The following is a 22,625-nucleotide window of genomic DNA, read 5'->3' on the forward strand; positions in this document are numbered from 1 at the left end:
GGAGGTGTAAAGAAGTTGGACCAAATGCTGGAGCCGTACAATGCCATGTTATGGTATAAAAAAAACTCGCCATGTACATGGTCCAGATTTTGTTATACAACAGCCATGTTGTGTACTGTACGGCTCCAGAAAACATGCATACTTTTCTAGCCTTTCAGACTCATATTTGCCAGTCAAGAAATGCCAGAAACAGTAAGATTAGAGGCAGTGGCTAGACTTACTGAATGTCATTTTATACGGACACTACCACCATCTGGGAGTAAAGCAAGGCCACAAAAAAAGTGCTGTGTATGTTCCCATAAGGGCATGCGGAGAGATACACGGTACTACTGTCCGCACTGTCCCTCTCAGCCAGGCCTCTGTTTGGAGGAGTGTTTTGAAAGGTACCACACAGTATATGAGTACTAGAAAGACTAAACCCCAGAACAAACCACCATGACCAGTAACAAATGTAACAAACGGTACTAAAAGTCACTTCTTGTCATGCAGCTATATTACCTGGAAGGGGAAAGTTCAAAGTGACCTAGTCTCAGTTTAGAACCTATAAACGCCTGACAAACTATAGAAAGGTACACATATTTGGTATTTCTGAATTCAGGACACTCAGGGCAACACTGAGTCTTTCTGAGTCCAGAAACACTGTCTTTTTAAACAGTGGAATAACAGCTGTTAGATTCACAGGTCCAAATATAAGGGAAAAGTGACATTACCTCAAATTGCAGAAGGATTATGGGTAACACCCCATTGATGCACAAGGTCATGTTACCGATTTATAAAATCCTTATCTTGTGCAGTTTCAGAAAATATATACTTATCTTATTCTTTGGTGGAGTAGTGGCCATAGGCTGTGTTTTTCAAAGTGGCAAATTAAAAGTGGCCTGGTATCTGCCTTGAGCATGTAAACCCCCCAAAACCAATGAAAAGATTTCCACATAGGCACAGGCACATCCAGCATTTTAAAAGTCTCTACATTCTTACACCAAACATTAGCATTTTTGGGACTATATGTGGTGCAGGTATAATACATTTTATGAAAAAGTTGCATTTTGTTTACAATAATAGCTGTACATTTTGGTCCCATGTCCAAACCACAAAAACTTGGCACCAATACAAACTTCAGTCTGACAAAAAATATATACATATATAGTTTGCTAGGGGTACCTGAAAAGGAGCATAGAGTAATTTTGATGTAAGCCAGGAGAGTCCCAAATTCAAAAAATGCCTGTAGCACAGGGCATACAAGGGCCTCAGCAGAGAAGGGGTTAAATTATAGCCACATAAGCTTACTTAACTCTAAATTTGGCTATTTGATTTGTACAACTTTATTTTATACTGTACCTTCAAAAGATGGATTTCCAAAAATTGGGGCACACAGATCTTAAAGCCCAATATTTAATTCAGGTACTGTAACTCGAACGTTAACACAGGTGAAAGTTTAGGAGAAACTTATTAGCAAATACCATTTCTTTCTTCAAAAGATATTGTTTAGAAAAAAATACCTTACAAATAATTTACAAAAATAAAAAAAAAGTTAGGAATATAAATAAATAAAAAAGTTCAAAACTTGAATCATAGGTAGATTGGTTTTTAAAAAACATAAATGGCTTTGATCCTGTTTGTAGGGCCCCTCACCTCCAGAGGAAGGTGTATTGGTGTTTGGATTGTATCTGGATGGAGCTCGCTGGGACCCTGATTCACAAACACTGGAGGATTCAAGGATTCAATATCAGCACTACCCTGTCCCCGAGATCCACTTTCTACCACACCAGGTATGGGGTGCTAGAGGTGTTTAATCTAACCACAACAGGTCTTCTGAATTATTTAGAATTGTATATGGCTGACTGCAGAACATTCTGTACAGACCATGTTACATAGAACACCTGTTTAGCAAGACCATTCATTCACTTTGTCACTTAGTAGGATACATACAGGGTGATTTCATATACAATGCACCATATGAAATAAGAATTAATTGCATTCCCTAGTTCATGTGAATCCCTACAAGTATTTTTGACTGCAAAATAACACATACTGGTCTTCTGCTACAGTAAATCAACTTAAAAATTAGGATTTTATGAAAATGTGATTGTTTTCAAAAGCAAGGTTTTTAATAAAAAAAAAAAATTCTAAAAATAGCAAATAGCCATTTTGTTCTAAAAGACTTAATTATACTGTACATTCATACAGGCATTAATAGAAAATGTATGGCACTGTTGATTAAATCGAAAAGGGAACGTGCAAAATATTGGGAGTTTCATTTATTAAAACATTTGATTTTTTTTTTTTTTTTTAACAGCTGCTTTACAGATCATGCAAACAGATCAATGGTTTACTTACTGTACTCCTGTATACAAAAGAATGCCATTTTATGCATGAAATTACAGCCTGACAGATTCCCAACAGTTTTGATGCTTGTCTTGACATGTATCTTAACTGGAATTATTTTCATTTAAGCTTGTGTACAGTTTTTCTTTTTTGCCTGACTTGAATGACATTTTCTCCAGAAAGTACAAGGTTTCTTTGAGTTTTGTAGTACGCTTTTCTAATGAATAATTCAAAACTTAAATATATCTAACCGATGTGTTATGTCCTACAAGGTTGTGCAGAGTGAATGCATTTTGTGGTTCTTAAAGCCGATAGAAGGAGTGAGGGATAAGAGGTGTTTAACATGGCAACTATTTTATAATTAAAAAAATATATATAAATAGGGCTTACCATTCATGTTGCAGATCCATGGCTAATTAATACTTGAAATGCATTTGTCTTTCATCACCTATAGTTTATTTGTTTGGTTTTTTTGGAAAAGCAATTTTCAATATAAGGTCTGAGTTAGTCTTTATTTTATCCCCCATGCCCAGATAAGTGAAGAGGAATCTTCAGAGGAAAATAATAAGACGAATGCCCACTTTACCGGACACCCCAAAGGGCTGGACTATCCACTCATTTTATTACGGCAGTCAGTCTGCCAACAAGGGTACCACCCAGTCACTGGATCACAAAGGGGGGTGGCACTACTATGCCAGTTGAATGAATAAAAGTCTGCAAGGCTTGAGTCCCATTTGCAAAATGAAAATTCCTCAGGGTGGAAAATTTACAACTGATAATATTCAAGAATTATAAGAATTGTACACAGAGAAACTCATTTTACTGTAAACTTTTATTTCAACCAAAAATATAAAAAATGCAGAATTTCACACACACAATAAAAAGCTTTTTCAGCTTGAGGCAAAATCACTTTGTCCACTCAGAAGTCTGGTAATTCAAATATGTGACATTGTATTACACTGGTTTAAGTAGACAGAAATGGTAGGCTCAAATGCAATTGCAAACTGGCTACAGTGGTACATCACGCCAAAGAGTTACATTTACCTTCTGTTTGAAAATAAGAAAACACGTCTACTTTAGAATATGTACTTGTCTAATCCAGAAACCTAATTAAAAATACAATAACACAGAGTTTCATGATTAATACAAGCTATGCTATTTGCATTTCCTCTGTCACAAACACACTGTATATAGCTAGTTACTGCAACACAAAAAATGTTAATCTATAGAGTGATTTAAATAATAAATGGTTTCAGCTAGGTTTTAACTGTATAATTATTATAGTACATAATACAGTGAAGTCACAACAGAGCAATTTCCTTACACAATATTAGTACTTACGACTTGGAACTAAAACAGTTTAAAACTTCAAACATATGCAATGGACATTGCATAAACTATGAAAGAAACCACACAGCAATTTACATTGACAATTTAAGAAAATAAATTGTAAAATTAAAAGTCTTAGCTATATTTGCAGTTAAAGCTTTCCTGGTAAAACATTATAAAACAAAAGTGTAAGTGTTATTTTTTGTCATTAACTGAATTAATACTTGTATACTTTTCACTACCATGGGACCTAATTCAGCAATACTAACATGGGACCTAATTCAGCAGTACTAAGAAGTGTTGGATGGACATCTAATGCAGAATGTATGTGCAATTTAGAAACATTTTAAACCAATCTGTCTAGGGCAATTTTAAAGCCCAAGCTATTTGATTGTGCACATTATCGATTAAGATGTATGAACGGTCGCTTCCTTTTAAATCAGAAACAATATGAAATAAAGTAAAATTTCTTAAGCTACAGTAAACATGAGGTAGCGAAGCCAAATTGCTAAAACTTTGGATAAAAAAAAAACTTTTTTTTTTTTTTTTTTTTACAGTGCATTTAGTTCAAATTCAATATATACTCCTTCAAATTGTTGCACAATTTCTAAGTTGCAAGAGAAATATTATAAACAAACACTGAAAACTTAAATTAAAAAAAAAAAAAGTAGAAAAAAAAGTTTAGATACTACAATTATAAAATGTTATTCTTCCACAATGTCCTGGTCATGAGGGTATAGTTAAGCATTATATTAAAATCACTGTACAAAAAGTAGACATTCAAAGTACCAGTATTTAAATGCCTAAAAAAATAAAATATACCAATATGTAGATTTACAGGTCTTCAAACTAACCAAAACAGCAAATATGTACTAAATTATAATTCCAATTATTCCAATTATAATTCCAATTAATTGTATTGTGACTTTTTGCATTTTAAAAGCTGGATTTTTTTTATTTTTTTTTAATACTTTTTTTCTGTAGCTGCTTTTATTTAAGTATTTATAGTAATAAAGCTGGACAGAAGTCTTATTGATGCACTGCACTTAAAGCATTTTAAAGCCACAAGTAGATTTTAGATTTTTCTAAATGATAAATCAGTACTAAAGAAATTGGCTTTGCACAATAGAAATTAATTTCAACAACGTTTAAGGCATTCATATTACATTTTTCTCCATTAAATATTCTCACAAAACTTCTACTTATTAAAACTTCCTGGTAAAAAAAGCCAATACAAATTAAGCAGGTATGTCGCTTTAACAATAAGCTGCAATTGTGAAACATGTTCTGCTACTGTCATGTATGATCTCTCAGTAGACACCAGGAAAGATGCGGTAACGCACTTGCCGGCAGTACTCGTCCCATGCAGATCCATATTTCTTCAGGCACTGGTGCTCATCACGAGCTTCACGGTGAATCAGTAAGCAAGTGAAGTAAATAACATAGAAGTATGGTAAAATGTGACTGAAACCTGAAAAACAAAATCATTTCAAATTAGAAAACGATTCAGTATTATCAACCAATCAGCTTCCAGCTCTAACAGGCATTAATAGACAGTAGATCACCGCATCACCTGTGAAACAAATTTCAAATCAATCCACGCAAGTACCTTTTTTCATTTTGACTTACTGTATTGAATGCTCAGTTCTATTGGTAGTGTGGTCAAACATTTTTAGATTTCAACAAACAAGACCCAAAATAGGTTATCAATAGTTTTTACTTAAACACATCTGAAATTAAAATACAGAAAAAAAAGGTTTAAAAATGTGTAAAAATGCCTTTTTTACGCACCAAAATCGACTACATTTCCTGCCTGGTGACCCCTGTACTGTTTAGTAACCCAATATAAATCATCATCAAATTTAAATTAAAATGGTTTATTTCAGTCTTTTCTAAAGGTGACTTGTCATTGCGAGAGTATCTTGAGGCACAGATCGGTTTATTAAATCTTTCCAGAACCATCGTCATCACTGACTCGAGTTGTATTCCGATTTCCACGAGTGCACCTCATCACTACAAAATGGCATGTAAAGAAAAGGTGAAATGCACTGCAGTCTTGTATATTGCTGCTGCATTTAACGTGTGTAAGGGTGCTGTGTTAATTTAGTTTGACAGTTAACATGCTAACTCCATCTTAGAGAACCCTTTGTTTGCTTCCTGAGGTGTTCTCTTAGCTGGAGACTACTGTACTGGCCCAAAAAATGTTTTAATGTTCCGACTGTCAAAATAACATGAACACAGGGATTCAGAAAGATTAAAAAAAAGGTATTATGTTTATTTTAAAGCAGTTTGTATGTGTAGTATAATGAAGTCGGTGTGGTTTTGGTGAAAATAGGTAAACTGCAACCGAAACTCACGGTTCCACAGACATGGCGTTACAGTCTAGAAATTCAATGGCCACTTGTCTTAAACTATTATACAATAAAATCCACTTCATTTTTTTTTGTGCAGAATGTAATCAAGGTGAATTGTACAAATCCAAACCATTAATTTTATGAGATTTATATAATATTTTGAGCAATTACTATTACAAATAATACGACAGGTTTCATTTGTCTTTCGCAATATGTAGTGACTTTAGAGCTCTGTAAACACAAAACTACTCAAAACATACTTAAATATGACATACTTAAGTGGACAAAAAGTTGTATTCACTATATTTTACAATTGAGGATTACTGGGATAATCTTACATCAATTTCAAAGTTGCAGCATTCATGATTCGCACACACTGTCCTCATAGGGGATAACGTGATCACACCCTGTTCCGCTCGCTCTACTATTGGACAGCAACTACTAAACAAAGACACAATTGTTCCAAATTTAATTTATTATCCACCAAAACAACCATATCAACTTTGCAAGATGAAAGCAACCAATTCTGTACCCGCAACAGCTAAGTCAGCCAATCACAGCCTGTCGGCTCGACTGGAGCTCAGACAGCAACTCTTTTTACTCAGGTACTGTGCGAAGTCCTGTGTGTGTACTTCTGGTAGACGACCATGTTAGGAGATAGCCGTGAACGCGAGTGTTTTGCAATGTTACTGCTGCGCTGTAAGACAGACCTTTCAGAAGTTGTACACTGTTAGATTTGAACTGGCCATGCTAAAATATTTTTTACAAACAATGAATAATGTTTTTTTTCTAAAAAGCATCTCTTTCTCTGGTTTTTGTTATCTGTATTGAACAGGTTTCAGACTTTCACTTTTATTTTTATAGAAGCCTAGTGTGTGCACATTCATTTCATGTATGACATGTACATTTATAATTAAGAGTTATCACCACAACAGTAAAAAACAGGCGAAAATAGCTCAGACCCTAAAAGGGTCATGTATGGTCCTGATTTCACACAAAATTGCTTGACATGTGCGCGTTTTTACCTTTTTGAGATGCGATTGGCAGGTTTAAGCTTATTAAGTGAGTTAGTGTATATAACCATTTAAAGCATAGATGGTTGGTTTCACATACCCAGATTAGCCATAATCTTGGTTTACCTTACCTAAATTAACATTGGGCAGCCCAAGACTAGTGCTAATCAGGGTCTGTGAAATCAGCAAAGAGTATTATACCTTTCTGAAAAGCTGTCTGTAGAACCTGCAAATACACTGACATTAAGTAAAATCTAAATTTACCCAACTAGAAAGCAAAAACAAAGTAGAAAAAACATGCACAATTTTCTTTTTTTAAATTGCTTTAAATATTTTTAATTCATAACATATCATCCAGTATACTTATGTACATACATATCTTAGAAAATGAATCATGTCTGAACAGCAATGCTTAAAAACTGCACTTTGTCCATAAAATATTTAAAACACGTTTTCAATATACAGTGCTCCCTCGCTAGAATGCGGGTCTACAAAATATGAGCGTTATAACCGGGGGAGGAGGTGGGGGGCGCCACGGGATACAACACACATCTGACTGAAATAAAGAAAAAAATACCTCCCTCTCTAATGCACATAGTGAAGGAAAATGTAACTTTCCGTGAATTAACCATACATAAAAGCACCATGTAATCAAAGCTATACACTCGTGAATCATTTTAATTAGCAGTTTTTAAACTATAAATAGCCTGGCTAAATGGCAGTCGTGAGTTCAGTTCGAAGTGACAGACAAGCAAACCAAGTGCGAGAAGGTGAACGGGTCGGGCGACGGAATGGGCTCGTCTCAGGTTCGGCTGCCAGAGTGAGGCTGAAGCGTCCCGTCTCCCGTAGAAAGCCGCAGCTCCTCTCGCAGCAAAAAAGTAAATACATTAGGAAAGATAACCACGTAATAGACCTAATAGTTACAGACGTGCTCAAATTTGTTGGTACCCCTCCACAAAAAACGAAGAATGCACAATTTTCTCTGAAATAACTTGAAACTGACAAATGTAATTGGCATCCACCATTGTTTATTCCATATTTAATATAAATCAGACTTTGCTTTTGATTTTTTATTCAACATAATATTGTAAATAATAAAACAAATGAAAATGGCATGGACAAAAATGATGGGACCGCTAACCTAATATTTTGTTGCACAACCTTTAGAGGCAATCACTGCAATCAAACGTTTTCTGTAGCTCTCAATGAGACTTCTGCACCTGTTAACAGGTAGTTTGGCCCACTCTTCCTGAGCAAACTGCTCCAGCTGTCTCAGGTTTGATGGGTGCCTTCTCCAGACTGCAAGTTTCAGCTCTTTCCATAGATGTTCGATAGGATTCAGATCAGGACTCATAGAAGGCCACTTCAGAATAGTCCAATGTTTTGTTCTTATCCATTCTTGGGTGCTTTTAGCTGTGTGTTTTGGGTCATTATCCTGTTGGAGGACCCATGACCTGCGACTGAGACAGAGCTTTCTGACACTGGGCAGTACGTTTCACTCCAGAATGCCTTGATAGTCTTGAGATTTCATTGTGCCCTGTACAGATTCAAGGCACGCTGTGCCAGGCGCAGCAAAGCAGCCCCAAAACATAACCGAGCCTCCTCCATGTTTCACTGTAGGTATGGTGTTCTTTTCTTTGAAAGCTTCATTTTTTCATCTGTGAACATAGAGCTGATGTGACTTGCCCAAAAGCTCCAGTTTTGACTCATCTGTCCAAAGGACATTCTCCCAGAAGGATTGTGGCTTGTCAATAGGCATTTTAGCAAATTCCAGTCTGGCTTTTTTATGTTTTTCTTTCAAAAGTGGAGTCCTCCTGGGTCTTCTTCCATGGAGCCCACTTTCGCTCAAAAAGCAACGGATGGTGCGATCAGAAACTGACGTACCTTCACCTTGGAGTTCAGCTTGTATCTCTTTGGCAGTTATCCTTGGTTCTTTTTCTACCATTCGCACTATCCTTCTGTTCAATCTGGGGTCGATTTTCCTCTTGCGGCCGCGCCCAGGGAGGTTGGCTACAGTTCCATGGACCTCAAACTTCTTAATAATATTTGCAACTGTTGTCACAGGAACATCAAGCTGCTTGGAGATGGTCTTGTAGCCTTTACCTTTACCATGCTTGTCTATTATTTTCTTTCTGATCTCCTCAGACAACTCTCTCCTTTGCTTTCTCTGGTCCATCTTCAGTGTGGTGCACACAATGATACCAAACAGCACAGTGACTACTTTTCTCCATTTAAATAGGCTGAATGACTGATTACAAGATTGGAGAGATGTGTGATACTAATTAAAGAAACTAATTAGTTTGAAATATCACTATAATCCAATTATTTATTATCTTTTCTAAGGGGTACCAACAAATGTGTCCAGACCATTTTAGAATATCTTTGTAGAATAAGCAATAATTCATCTCTTTTCACAGCTTCTTTGCTTTATTCTATAACATACCAAAGGCATGCAAGTATACATGATAAAATAGCTTTTAATTTCATCACTTTTCAGGAGGAATGAAGCATTATTTCAATGAGCTGTAAGGGTACCAACAAATTTGAGCACGTCTGTATATAGTTATAAAATGAATGCTGAATAAGATGTCTGTTATAAAGTGCCAGTGCAGCTTTTCTTCAGTTCAGATACTGTATCAAAATGGAGAGACAGAAACGGAAGTTAGACCGAAAAGTTATTTACAGTTTGAACACCAGTACTGTATTTACTGTAGATATTGCATGAATCACTAGTATAGGGAATTGCAGGACACGCTGCAGGAGCTTTATATCCGAGGTGCGTTATAACCGAGAGCCTTATAGCAAGGGAGCACTGTAAATAAATAAAATACTACATTATAGTAATATACCATTATATTGGACCAAATTCATAAAAGGCAAAATGAAAAAGGAACCAATAAAATGTACAAAAAATAATAATAATAATTGGGCAATACTAACAGCAGCAAAGTTAACTGGTGCATTATTGTAAGTGTAACACATTAGCCTACACTAAACTGTACAATGTACTATCCGTATACACATTAGTATATTTATAACCAGGGCTTATTTCACATAACTAACATGTAATGAAAACAAAACTGGAATGTTCACAGGCTCATCTACTTCAGAATCTTCACTGTTGGTGTGAAGAAGTTTGTAATCCAAGAGATATTCTTCTCCTTCTAGCATTTCATCAGCATCTTATATAAACATGTTTTCTATTTCTTTTGGATCAGTAAGCGTTGTGGGTCTTGCAAAAACAACTGATTTCCATTACACGAGAGTAGATGTTAAAACTTCATGCTGATTTGAACTCGGCTCTCGCCAAGATAAGCACCAACTAAGACGTAGCTTTACAGTAAATAATGTGATCCATATGCGTCTCCATCCATTTACGTTTCCTTCCATATGATGATGTAGATATCCTTCTGTCTGGTGTTAATGGCTGAAGTGTAATGCTGGCTCCAGGGATCAGCTTATTTTGCCTCCCTGGCGCATCAGCACACACAACGGCTGCGATGCTGGCTCCGGGGATCAACCAAAGTGCGGCCTCCCCAGCGCATCAGCATGACAACCGTCTGGATTGAGCTAAGTAGGGTACATCTCTGGGGTTTTCAAGTGGGCACCTTCCATCCTCAGTGTTTCGTCGACTAGCCCACGACACCTCAAGAGGGCTCGACGGTGATTCTGGCGTCCCAGCATCACCCCCCTCCGTCCCCCACTCAACTCAGCCCAGCTTACTTACCTGTCCCCAGCCAGAATCTTTCCGTCTCAACCACAGCCAGTTGCTGCTCCTCTCTGCTGCTTCAGATAAGTTCTTCACTGTGCGACGCAACTCTTGGCCACTGAATCCGACGTCTCTGAGAAACCGGGTTGTAGAGTGTGCCACAAATCCTCGACAACCCACTTCCACTGGGTAAACCCGAACTCTCCATCCTCGCTGTTCCGCTTCAGTGGCTAGTTGAGCATACCGCAGTTTCTTCCTCTCATACGCCTCATCTACAGCATCCTCCCATGGCACTGTTAACTCTACCAGGTGAACAAGGCGTGCTGATCCAGACCACAAGACAATATCTGGTCGAAGGTTAGTGGTGGCAATCTCAGGTGGAAAAATAAGCCGTTGACCAACATCTGCCAGCATATTCCAGTCTCTAGCAGCTTCCAGTTGTCCTGGGCGAGGATTGGTTTTAACACCTTTTCTTGGTGGTTGCTCTCCTGGGCGGAGGAATGTTGTCTTTTGTGTGTAATGTTTTGATGGAACAGGTGGCAACTTATTGGTCATGTTACGCTTGTCTTCCAATGCTAAGGCCAAACATCGCAGCACCTGGTCATGGCGCCAAGTAAACCGTCCTTGGCTAAGAGCCACCTTACATCCTGTCAAAATGTGCCTTAATGTTGCAGGTGATGAACACAAAGGACATGAGGGATCCTCTCCTACCCAGAGGTTTAGGTTCTGTGGTGATGGGAGAACATCATATGTTGACCTGATGAGGAAACTGATCCTGCTCTGTTCCATTGACCATAGGTCTTGCCAGCCAATCTTGCGTTGTTCCACACTCTCCCATCTCATCCATTCTCCCTGTTTGGCCTGGGAAATGGCCTTTATACACCTCATCCTCTCCTCCTGCTTTTGCACCTCGTTGACTACCAGCTTCCTTCTTTGAGCTGGGGCCGCCTTGTGCCATGTAGGAGGAGTTGAACTGAAACCAAGACCCCCTCTTCCATGCTGAACTTGCCCCATGATATCACCAATTCGAAGGGCAGCCTTTGCATCTTCCACAGCTTTCTTTGCCGCCCACTTTCTTCCAGTTTTCAACACAGGTGCTGCCTCCCTTACGCATTTATCGCGTGACTCTACTAATGTCATTTCCAGTCTGACCTTGGCGCACTTAAACTCCTCGGTTAGAGCAGAGACTGGTAGCTGCAGTATTCCTTTACCATAAAGTCCCACTCTGCTGAGGCAGCGTGGAACTCCCAACCATTTCCTGATGTATGAACTGATTAAAGCTTCCAGCTTCTCTACTGTTGTCAAAGAAACCTCGTACACAGTCAGTGGCCACAGCAACCTCGGCAGTAGACCAAACTGAAAGCACCAGAGTTTTAGTTTACCTGGTAGAGCGCAGCTGTCTATGCTCTTCAACCCTTCCACTGCTTGTTGTCTAACTTCTCCCACACGAACTGTGTCCTTTAGATCCCCGTCGTACCATCTCCGAAGACTCTTCACTGGCTTCTCAGACACTGTTGGTATTGCCTCACCATTAATGAAGAATGTTTTATCTACTACTTTGCCTTTAATTATAGAGATGCTCCTTGATTTAGTGGGCTTGAATTGCATTCGTGCCCATTCAATGTTATTGGTTAGAAAGCTCTCCAATAAAGCATTGCGCTTTGATGCCATGGTCTACGCAGTAATCGAGTAAACACTGCAACCATAGATATTGAAATGCTGTACTACGTCCAAAAACTCAGCTCCATTGTTTAGGGGCTTTAATGAAATACATTTTGATTGGTTTGTCATGCTTGAAGTTTTTCACTGCAGTCAATGTTTTGTTTGTTTATAAACATTTTGGGTGATTTAGTATGCCGTTAGGTAATTCTTTGTACTTGAACACATTGTGGTTGCCAAATCTCCCGGCAGAGGGGAAAAAAAAAAAACATATGTTGCTACAAAATAAAATACACATATTGATCTTGACCTACAGACCGGACTAACTGTGGGTTGGTTGATTGTCTGAAGTCTGACGAAGGTTATTAGGCAAATTTGAAAAAAAATAAAATAAACACACTTATCACAGCGTTGCATGCAATTACGTCAGATGAATTTGTCTGAAATTATAAATGGCCCGTCTGCAAAGGGTTAAGGCTCATCCCTTGTTAGGACACCTTTCTTCCCTACTGTTCCTAGTGTTTTAGATCCTACTACTTCACCTGGTAGGCTATTCCATGCATTTATAACTGTAAAAAAGTGCTTCATACCTTCTGTTCTAAACATACTTTTACTCTGCTTCCACTTATCCCCCCCTTGTTCTCTCTGTGCTATACTTGTAGTGTCTTGGGTTACTATCTACACCACTTATGATTTTAAAGACTTAAATCAAGTCCCCTCTTTCCCTTCTTTTTCTAGGCTGATTATTATTTTTTTTATTTTAACCTGTCCTCACAGCTCATGTCATTAAGTCCTGGGATCAGCTTAGTTGCCCTTCTCTGTACCTTTCAGTGCAATTATGTCCTATATGCAATACTTTACATTTCTTAACATTAAAATGAATTTGCCACAAGTTTGCCCAGTTACAGAGAAGGTCCAAATCTCTTTGAATTAGCTGGGCTGCAGTTCCACTACTCCAGCAAGTTTGGCCTGTCTTGCAATCTGTACCTTGGTCCAAGACATTTGTATAAACAAGGAACAGCAAGCGTCCAAGTAGTCTTTCATGTGGGACTTTGTCAAAGACTTGAAAATCAAGACAGACTATATCAGGAGCGTTGCCATCATCTACATTAGCTGTAACATCCTCAAAAAAGTCAAGTAGGTTAGTAAAGCATGACCTCCCTCTTCGAAATCCATGCTGGCTATCCCCTATAATATTGTTGCTGTATAAATAAATAAATAGTCTTCAAGCTTACCTCTCAATATTGCTTCCATTATTTTGAATGTTACACAAGTTAAACTAATAGGTCTATAATTACCTGGGTCTGTCTTATCCCCTTTTTAAATAATGACAACATTTGCAAGCTTCCAGTCTTCAGGGACCTCACCTGTTTCTATAGAACGACTCATAATGGGCAGCAGTGTGTAGTAGTGGTTAGGACTCTGGACTCTTGACCGGAGGGTCGTGGGTTAAATCCCAGGTGGGGGACATTGCTGCTGTACCCTTGAGCAAGGTACTTTACCTAGATTGCTCCAGTAAAAAACCCAAATGTATAAATGGGTAATTGTATGTTAAAAATAATGTGATATCTTGTAACAATTTTAAGTCGCCCTGGATAAGGGTGTCTGCTAAGAAATAAATAATAATAGCCAGTGGTCTGCTTATTTCTACCCTTGTTTCCTTAAGCAATTTCATTATGTTCATGGATAAAATACCTTGTGTTACCGTCATGTAATTAGATGAAGTGACGCATCTTATTTTCTGCATCTTGTTTTGTTGATATGATGGTACAGGAAAATACTTCCTACTTCTAAGGTTGTCACGTCGACAACTCAAACTTACCACGTGTGTGGGGAATTAGTTGAAACTTTTAGGAACGTTAGGTTATTATCATAACCCTGGTTCCCTGAAATAGAAATGTAACCATTACCTAATGGGAGTTTAATAACCGCCTGGTTCTCGCTTGCCTTTTTTCAATGCATATAATTGAGTTAATAGAGAATAGAAACTAACTAAACTAAACTCCCTAGCCAATATTTAATCTTTTTTTTTGTAGTCTCCACAAACTGCACAGCATCTTCTGTTGCAGTCACACCACTACTAATTTTAGCTGTTGTAAAAAGTGCAGTGCGGACTATGGATGGGTCAAACCAGGGGTAGTCAATTACTTGTCAAGGTCCAAATTTGTTGGTCAAGGTCCAGAGAAACATTTTTGACAACATACCTGATCCTGTCCGACAAACACCCAGGTCTAGGTGTATACAAAAATATAAATAACTTTGAAGACTTTTATATTCCTACAAAATGAACACTAGTGTCAGCAAAAGGACATGTATTAAATCAATAATTAGTGCACAGGACTACTCTTTGTTTTAGCCTTCTGCTTCAGTGGTCTTTCATTGCTGTCTGGTGATGGACACATTTCCCTCCCTGCCAAAGGAAGATAAATGTATTGTTCTATAATGCTTTTATTTTAGTAACCACCTAAAATCGTACTTTGTTCTGCCATTGCCAAAGCATAGTAAACATTAATAAACCACACTGCAATAATAGTAAAAAAAATAAAATTAAAAAAATTAAAAAAAAGTTTAACCATTACCTAATGGGTATTTATCCATAAAGACTGCGATAACCTGAACAAGATATATCAAAGCTGCACATAGTGCCTGTGATGCAGTCGAGCCCATCCACAAGGGCATAAAAGACTGCTGACAAGACTTAGACTGCTGCAATATGGACGAGTGACCTTGAAGGTTAATGTCACATTTCTATTTCAGGGAACCAAGGTTATGATAATAACCCAACGTTCCCTATCAAGTACAAAATGTAACCATTACCTAATGGGTATGAATACCAAAGCTGTCGCAAGGCAATATTGCAGACCAACTGGAATGCTTCAAGGCTAAGCCAACGGCCACCTTGCACGTTAACATGAGGAACCCCAGTACAAGTAGCTAGAGCTAAAAAATTGAGGGAGAACTCACCTCAATGTTTATGCTGTAAGGGTAGCGCGAGGCCGCCCTTAACACTCTTGTTCCAAAACCAGGGTTTTGTGGATCCACAACATTCAGTCAATAGAACCTAGTACGGTATGTGTAGTAGCCCACACCACTGCACTGCAAATGTCATTGACAGATGCACCCTGGAATAAAACCCACAAAATTTGCCATACCCCTGGAAGGAATGAGCAGTGAGCTTTTCTGAAGGGGGCAAGTTGGCCAGCTCATAGGCATTCTGACTGTGTCTGTGATCCATTTGGACAGCCTCTGCCTAGACAGGGCTTGATCATGGAACTTTGTTCCAGAACAGACAACACATCGTCCAGGCTGCCTCCAACTTTTTATCCTGTCAACAGCACGTCAAGGCCCGTACTGGGCATGGAGCTGCAGCTTCCTGTCAGACTGGAAAGAGGTGGAAGAAGCCTCCAAATCCGACTGGTTGACATGGAATGCCGAGATAGTGTTTGGCAAAAAAGCAGGATTAGTATGAAGCATAGCCTTTGTCCTGGCTTCTGCAAAAATGAAAGCAGGCTTTTGCAATCAAAACATGGAAGGAAGCCGCTAACAAAGATAAATATTTCAGCTCAGCTGAATGCAAGGGCTCAAAGGGAGACTTCATAAGTGCTCCAAGCACCACGTTAAGCCTCCAGCGAGGGACAACGTCCTTCATAAGTGGCCAAAGCCACCGAGCACCTTTCAAAAATTGCCCTGGCAGAAGCTGAGCTCCTGGGGAGATTGAATCAACTTTGATATGGCAAGCTGAATAGCTGCCAAATAGACCTTTAATGTAGAGGGGGATTCTCCTTAACAGGTCCTGCAAAAACATTTGCAGTATATCTGCAATGGGACAGGTCGTGGAATCAAAGCCCTTAGGCAAGCACCATGTCTGAAAATGCCCTACTTGTACCCATACAGGGAATGTGTGGATGCTGCTCTGGCATTCTGCAGGGTCTCAATCACCCTGTCAGAAAGCCCTGGACAGCTCAAAATGATGCCGTTCAGGGACCAGAGCTAGAGCTGCAGGCACGGTGGGTTGGGATGCCACAATGTCCCGCGCACCTGACTGAGCAGGTTGCGACATTCGGGCAGGCTCCACGGCTGGCCAGTCAGTAGCCGCATCAGAACTGGAAACCACATTCCTGGGCCCTACTAATAGCACCCTAGCCCTGTCCTGTGTAATTTTCTCCAGACACATGGCGAGCAGTGGGAAGGCATACACCAGCTGCGTCGGCCACTGGTGTACCAAGGCATCTATCACCAGTGGGTCCCCAGCTCCTGTTATGGACAACCACCGGGGACAATGGGTTGATTCCTGGGAGGCAAGAGGTCTATCTCTGCTCTCCTGAACCACTGCCAAATGAGGCTCATCACCTCCGGGTGAAACCTCCATTCTGAGGCCCTGGGAACTCCCCTTGAGAGAAGGTCCGCCTCCTAGCTTATAACTCCGGGCAGGTGTACTGCTCACAGGAAGAGGAGATGACCGCGCACCCAGAGCAACAGCTTGTGGGCTACTCGATGGAGACTGGGAGACCTGAGGCCGTCCTGGTGGTTGACATAACCACCACTGTTGTCTGCACAAACAAGCACATGCTTCCGGCAAATCCTCTGCAAAATGCTACGAGGCTAGTTAAACTGCCTGCAGTTCCAAACCATTATGTGGAGTGACATTCTACAGTGGCCCAGCCTAGGCTAGACGTGTTCGTGGTGATTGCCCCCCTTTTTGGTAGTGCTGGGACAAATATTCGAACAAATATTTTTTGACATGTATTCGGATACAAAATTCAGATGTTCGTATTCGCTAGAAATTACAAAAATGCCTTGCACTTATTTACAGCCTCACCAAAAGTTGCGTTACAATTTATATGTGAGATTAATATATTAAAACACAGGAGCTCTTGAGTCTCTATTTAAAAGTTTTAGACAGCATAAAGTAAACAAACCAGATTATGCACATGCAAGCATAGTGCTCTCTATGGAAAGCTATCTGGGTCAAAAAGCTTGTGCTGTTTTAGCGCGAATGAGAATCTCATGATAGAAAAAAGGCAAGCACGTCATTCTGAAATGTCTCGCCTAAAACAGTGCCCAACTTGCTGTAAATGTTAGGGATTTCTATATAGATTGTATATATTATATATTTTTGTTGCAAATGTAATAAACGAGAACCAAAAAAGTGAGCCTTTTTCCCCTTCATTTTAAAACGCAATTTCCATGTTTGTTTTATTTGAAGTGTTTAAAGTTAAATTTCAGTTTTTCTTTGGTTTCGTTCAGCTACAATAAGGCACAAGTAAACCTTCTGTTATTACTTTGTGAAAACGTATCTATGGCCACCGTTTACTGTGAAGAAACGGCAATGGCAAGGAATTAAAAAAAATAAAATAAAAAAATAAAGTGTCAGAGGTCGCGCTAGCCTTTAAAAATGTGCATTTATAAAAAGCATACCATCTCAAAATCTCTTTTCAACCAAAACATCTGCACATTGCATCAACATAGTTGTATTATTTTCCAATGTAACTATTTCAGATTCACGAAGTTAACATGCAAAACAGTACACAGTATAAATAGACAAAGACAAGCTTTCCATGAAACGTTTCCTTTTGAAAAATCCCCCATTCACGATGTAATAATCAGTGTTGTAGAACAAGTACCAATGTCTCTGCGGGTAGCTGTCAACATTCTAACTATTTACAGTTTAGCTTTTTAAAAGTCATTTAAATTTTCCTTTTATCACCCAAGTCAAAAAAGCAACTTCTGCTCTTTCCAAAGCAAAGTCTTAATTCTCAGGAGCTTCTATTGAAATTGTCATGTTTTAGATGATCCTAAACGAGAGCGTTTGCTAGTCTGCACTCTGTTCTGACAGCTAAAACCCTGTTCTGCTCGTACAAAAGATATAGGTATCGTTATTGCAATTGCTGCAAGTTTTGCGAAATCAGGAAAGATGTAGGAATAGTTCACAATAAAAACCCTGCAGGCCTCATCCGTGGTCTTAAAACCATGACTTTTGAGCATGTGTTTTACTTGTCCAAATTTCTTGGCTGAGAGTGTCAACAGGTAAGATGCTCCGATACAGATTACTGAGTCGCTCTAATACCAGGGACATGAGTAGTGCTACATGGGATACTGAGATCGCCGCTGCTTATTTTTTATTTTTTTATTATTATTTTTTTTTATAAAAAGAGGATGCAGGAAGCAGTGGAACTATTTGTACACTTTACATTGCATAAAACTACTTCATAATATACACACAATTATTGGATAGTGATGAAAAGGGGATCTGTTGTCTTTTACATCTGTGTTTTAGAAACACTCTGCTGTTTTTTTGCGTTTTATTAAAATGTCCTGCATGCATAACACAGAATTCTGAGTAAACGTGACCTCTGAAATGCGGTGTCAACTTTATGTACTTATTTATTTCAGGAATAAACAAAACAACGTTTAACTTGAACTGCTATTTGGCATCTTTTGTTTTGTACTTAATTCACTGGGGTAAAGTAAGGCCTACACAACGTATTATTTACTCCTGGGATGGTTTTCTACTTTGTTACTGTAACATCTTGCTGTAAACCACAGGCACACACACGGGCCACGCCCCCCTGCCCCTGCCTATGCGGTCTCTGCCTGCATTCTGAGCAATATAATGGCTTTTATTACTTTTTGAAAATGAACAAATATCCAAACAAATATTTAAATTATGAGCGAATATCCGAACATGAAAATCCAGTGTTCATTCCTGCACTACTTTTTGGTGACACTGCCCAGTGCTACACCAACGTGCAAATGGTCAGGCTGTTTGCACCAAAAGAGTGCCCTTAGGACATTGAACACCATAAAAACGGGCAGCCGTGGTTCAATGCAGGTCGAAAAACGTGCTACTGAACAGGCTTGCACAGGGCGCATGCGAGGTAGGGTTTGAGAAGACACTGCCCTCAAGCCCAAAAGTTCTGGAACTTCATTACCATGAGTGCTCTGTTGAGCTGAATAGCTCTAACAGGCGGCTATTCTCTGCACTCTGCCGTCTGACAAGTGGACAGCATAGACCCGGAGTCTAAGCACACTCCTAGATTGGTGGCTGTCCGAGAAGGTGTGAGCTGGCTCTATGCAGATTCACCGTAAGCCTTAACCGTAGAAAGTGGCAGATGAACAGTTATGTGTGAGCATATGTCTGAGCTGGAGACTGGGCAAAACAAACCAGTCGTCCAATAATAGAGTACTCATATACCTTTGAGTCTCAATGGGGCTAGCATAGCTTCACTGCACCTGAAAAAGGCATGGGGAGCTAGAGAGAGGCCGAATGGCAAAACATGAACTTGTACGCTGTTCCCTAAAAGCGAACCGCAGGTATTCGAGTGTGTCAGTTTTTGTGGGGATATGAAAATAGGCATCTTTGAGGTCCAACTTGGTAAACCAATTGCCTGGCCTGAGCAACTGCAACTAGCTGTTGCATCATCACATTTGAACCTCCTTCGACTCAGAACATAGTTGCCCTGCCTCAGGTAGAGTATTGGTCTGAGTCCACCATCCCACTTGGCATGGAGTAGAACCCATCCTCCAATTAGCCTGTTTTTGCAGCAGAGTTGCTACCTCCTAAGACACCACAGAGGGAGTCCGTGACTGATGCTGCAGTCATGCCCCAAAAGGGAGAGAGACTGTGCTTGAACTGCAGCGAGTAGCCGGTCTGAACAGTAGTGAACACCCAGATGTCTGTGGTGCACAGATGCCAATACTCCAGATGGCTCCCCAAGAAGGAGCACTGACCTATGGCAGCAAACCCCTAGGGCCGCTGCTCAGCTTGTGGCTTAGCCCAAGGCTCTTGCCTCCGCACTGGGACGCAGCCACCTCTCCGAGAGGGTGATGGGGAAAGAACGCTGTACAGGTGAGGGACAGAGCATACGCTTGGAGAATGCACACAACTTGCTGAAATGCGGTTTACCAGTGCCTCCTTTGCGTGCTGCTGCCTCAGGCAGGAAGAGCATCTGCTTGTCCAAGGGCAGGCTGGCCTTGCATATGTCACAGTGATAAACCCAGTCATTATGCAAATAGAAAGCAATGTGCCATAAGAGTGTACAGTTGCTGCCTCAGCTTGCTAAAAACAGTAACCGGATCGTCAACAAAGCCTGCTACAGTGGTAGAACAGTGACCTACAGTTACCGAAGAAGCAAAATACAGGGATGCCCACCTGTATAGCTTCTGGCTTAACGGAACACAGCCTTAAGACTGGAGGAAGCCTACTGTCACCAACAGCCTTCGCAGTGGTACTGCAAGCAGAAACCAGAACGGCAACAAGACACTACGGGAAGGACTGCAGGCAGTCAGACCCGAAGAACAGCTGAACCCAGCAACTGCTAGTGAAATCAGCAAGGTAGCCTCGTTCGTTGTACAAAAATACCGGCAGGAACGGGAGCATGTCTAAGACCTACAGTTACCATGGGCGCAATTATAGGGGTGCCAACCTATAACACAGTCCAAAAACTGAAGAAAGCCTACTGTTAGCTAAGTCTTCACACTGATTCTGCAAGCAGAACTAAAGTGGCAATGAGCCACTGGGGGCTAAGCTGCTTGCAGTTTTCCCAAAGTGCATCTCGGTCTAACACAGGACAGCTGAAACCAGCAGCTGCGTTAGTATTTCTGTGAAAAAAAACAGAAAAAAATACACAGAGAAACTAATTCTTACATAACAGTAACAATTTACTTACCGTTACTTTAGTAGAATTTTAACCTTCAACCAAAGTTAGCAGCCTGAGAGAGAACACAAGTAGCTGACTTAAGGCTGTTCGGTCCCGGGGAAGGTGTAGCAGAGCGTACTTGATAGGTAACTGTGACAGAGATCGAATGAGTCTTAGTGTTAGATCTCCCTCTCGACCTGTGAGAGCACGGTATACGAGGAACAGAGTACCCTTAATGAAATGGCACGACAATTTATTCCGTAGGGTAGATGGAAGTCGGTCAGTTCGGAAGGGGGCGGAGCCATGGCACCCGAGCTCAGTGACCCAGACGGTAAGCGGCGTGGCATCCGAGGACTGGAGGAGCGGATGCGCTCGTTAACCTCGGGGTCATGGGCGAGGGTATAAATAGGGGGCATGGCTTGAGTGATCTCTTCCTTTGCATATGGTTAAATTATATGACCAAGAAGGAGCCCGTTTGTGAAATCGACCGTGAGTGTTTTGTGTCTGTGTCCTAACACTGTGTGTCTTGTGTGTTGTTTCACTAAAGATTACTGAGCACGATCCGGAGCTGCAGCCGCAGGCCAGCGACAAACCCGGACTTCACCACTCACCTTTTCACTACTGGAACTGTCTGTTGTTTGCACCTTTTAGCACTTGAATCACGCACTGTCTTTGTGTTTGTGTTTAGTGTGGGTGTCGGAACGGGACTTTGGGGTTGCGGGTCAAACCCGTAGGATTATAACGAGAAGTGATATACGCCGCTATATCACTTCCAGCACCATTATTATTTACAGGTTTTGCCTTGAGGCTCTGGACATTTATTAATTTAAATAAAAACCCTTGCACCTGTATCAACGTTGGTCTGTGTGATTATTCTGCACTGCACTCACCTGCACGTCATTACCACTTTGCCACAGTAACTAATACTACTGTAGCAAGTGCAACTTTATAAGGAAACAGATTTACAATATAAATAATGTATAATCATAATACTCAAATCAGTGCGAAAAGTGTCACATCTTCTGCTTGACAAGGGCCTTGAAATCTGGGGTGAACTCAGGTCAGGGCAATACGGAGGCAACTGCAAAGAGGATCCAGTCAAAACAGAACGCAGGCGCATCTTAATTTTCATGGTTGAGAACGCAGACTCACACACATAAGTTGAGCCAAACATTGTTACGATGTTTAACACCACCTTCCTTAAATGGGGATATTTAACAATTCAGCATGAGATTTGTCCAAAAAGCTTCAGCTAAAGTGTTGCTATGTCGTACCTTCAGCACTTTGTCCGCTTGTAGATCAGCGAGTTCCAACTGCAGTTGATCGTTATCTTTGGCTTCAGTGCACCAAGTGCTACTTGCCGGCACTATGAATGGGTTCCTTACAAACAGGAAGACATTTTAAACAGCTTCAAATTCTTAGCAACGTCAAAAAACGTAGCATCTCCCCAGTTTCCAGATCACTCTTGAAGAGACACAGTTTGCTTTGAAATGAAGCAATAGTGCTGTGCAGATCAATTACATTGTGATTCCGCCCTTGAAGCTTTGGTTGAAATCATTCAAATGGCCTGTTGAATCAACAAGGAAGGCCAGAATGT

At 40.1% G+C, this 22,625-nt stretch overlaps 1 protein-coding gene across 1 annotated transcript in view; it reads right to left on the reverse strand.

Moving 5' to 3' along the window:
* Positions 1-3,139: 3,139 nt before the first annotated feature.
* lbr (lamin B receptor) overlaps positions 3,140-22,625 on the reverse strand; it is a 55,535-nt gene continuing 36,049 nt past the window's right edge. The window contains exon 14 of the mRNA XM_034019264.3: positions 3,140-5,125. Within this exon, the coding sequence (XP_033875155.1) occupies positions 4,965-5,125 (161 nt within the window). The 3' untranslated portion in view covers positions 3,140-4,964. The remainder of the gene's footprint in view (positions 5,126-22,625) is intronic.

The sequence above is a fragment of the Acipenser ruthenus genome, chromosome 6, assembly GCF_902713425.1.
Source record: "Acipenser ruthenus chromosome 6, fAciRut3.2 maternal haplotype, whole genome shotgun sequence".
Classification (NCBI taxonomy): Eukaryota; Metazoa; Chordata; class Actinopteri; order Acipenseriformes; family Acipenseridae; genus Acipenser; species Acipenser ruthenus.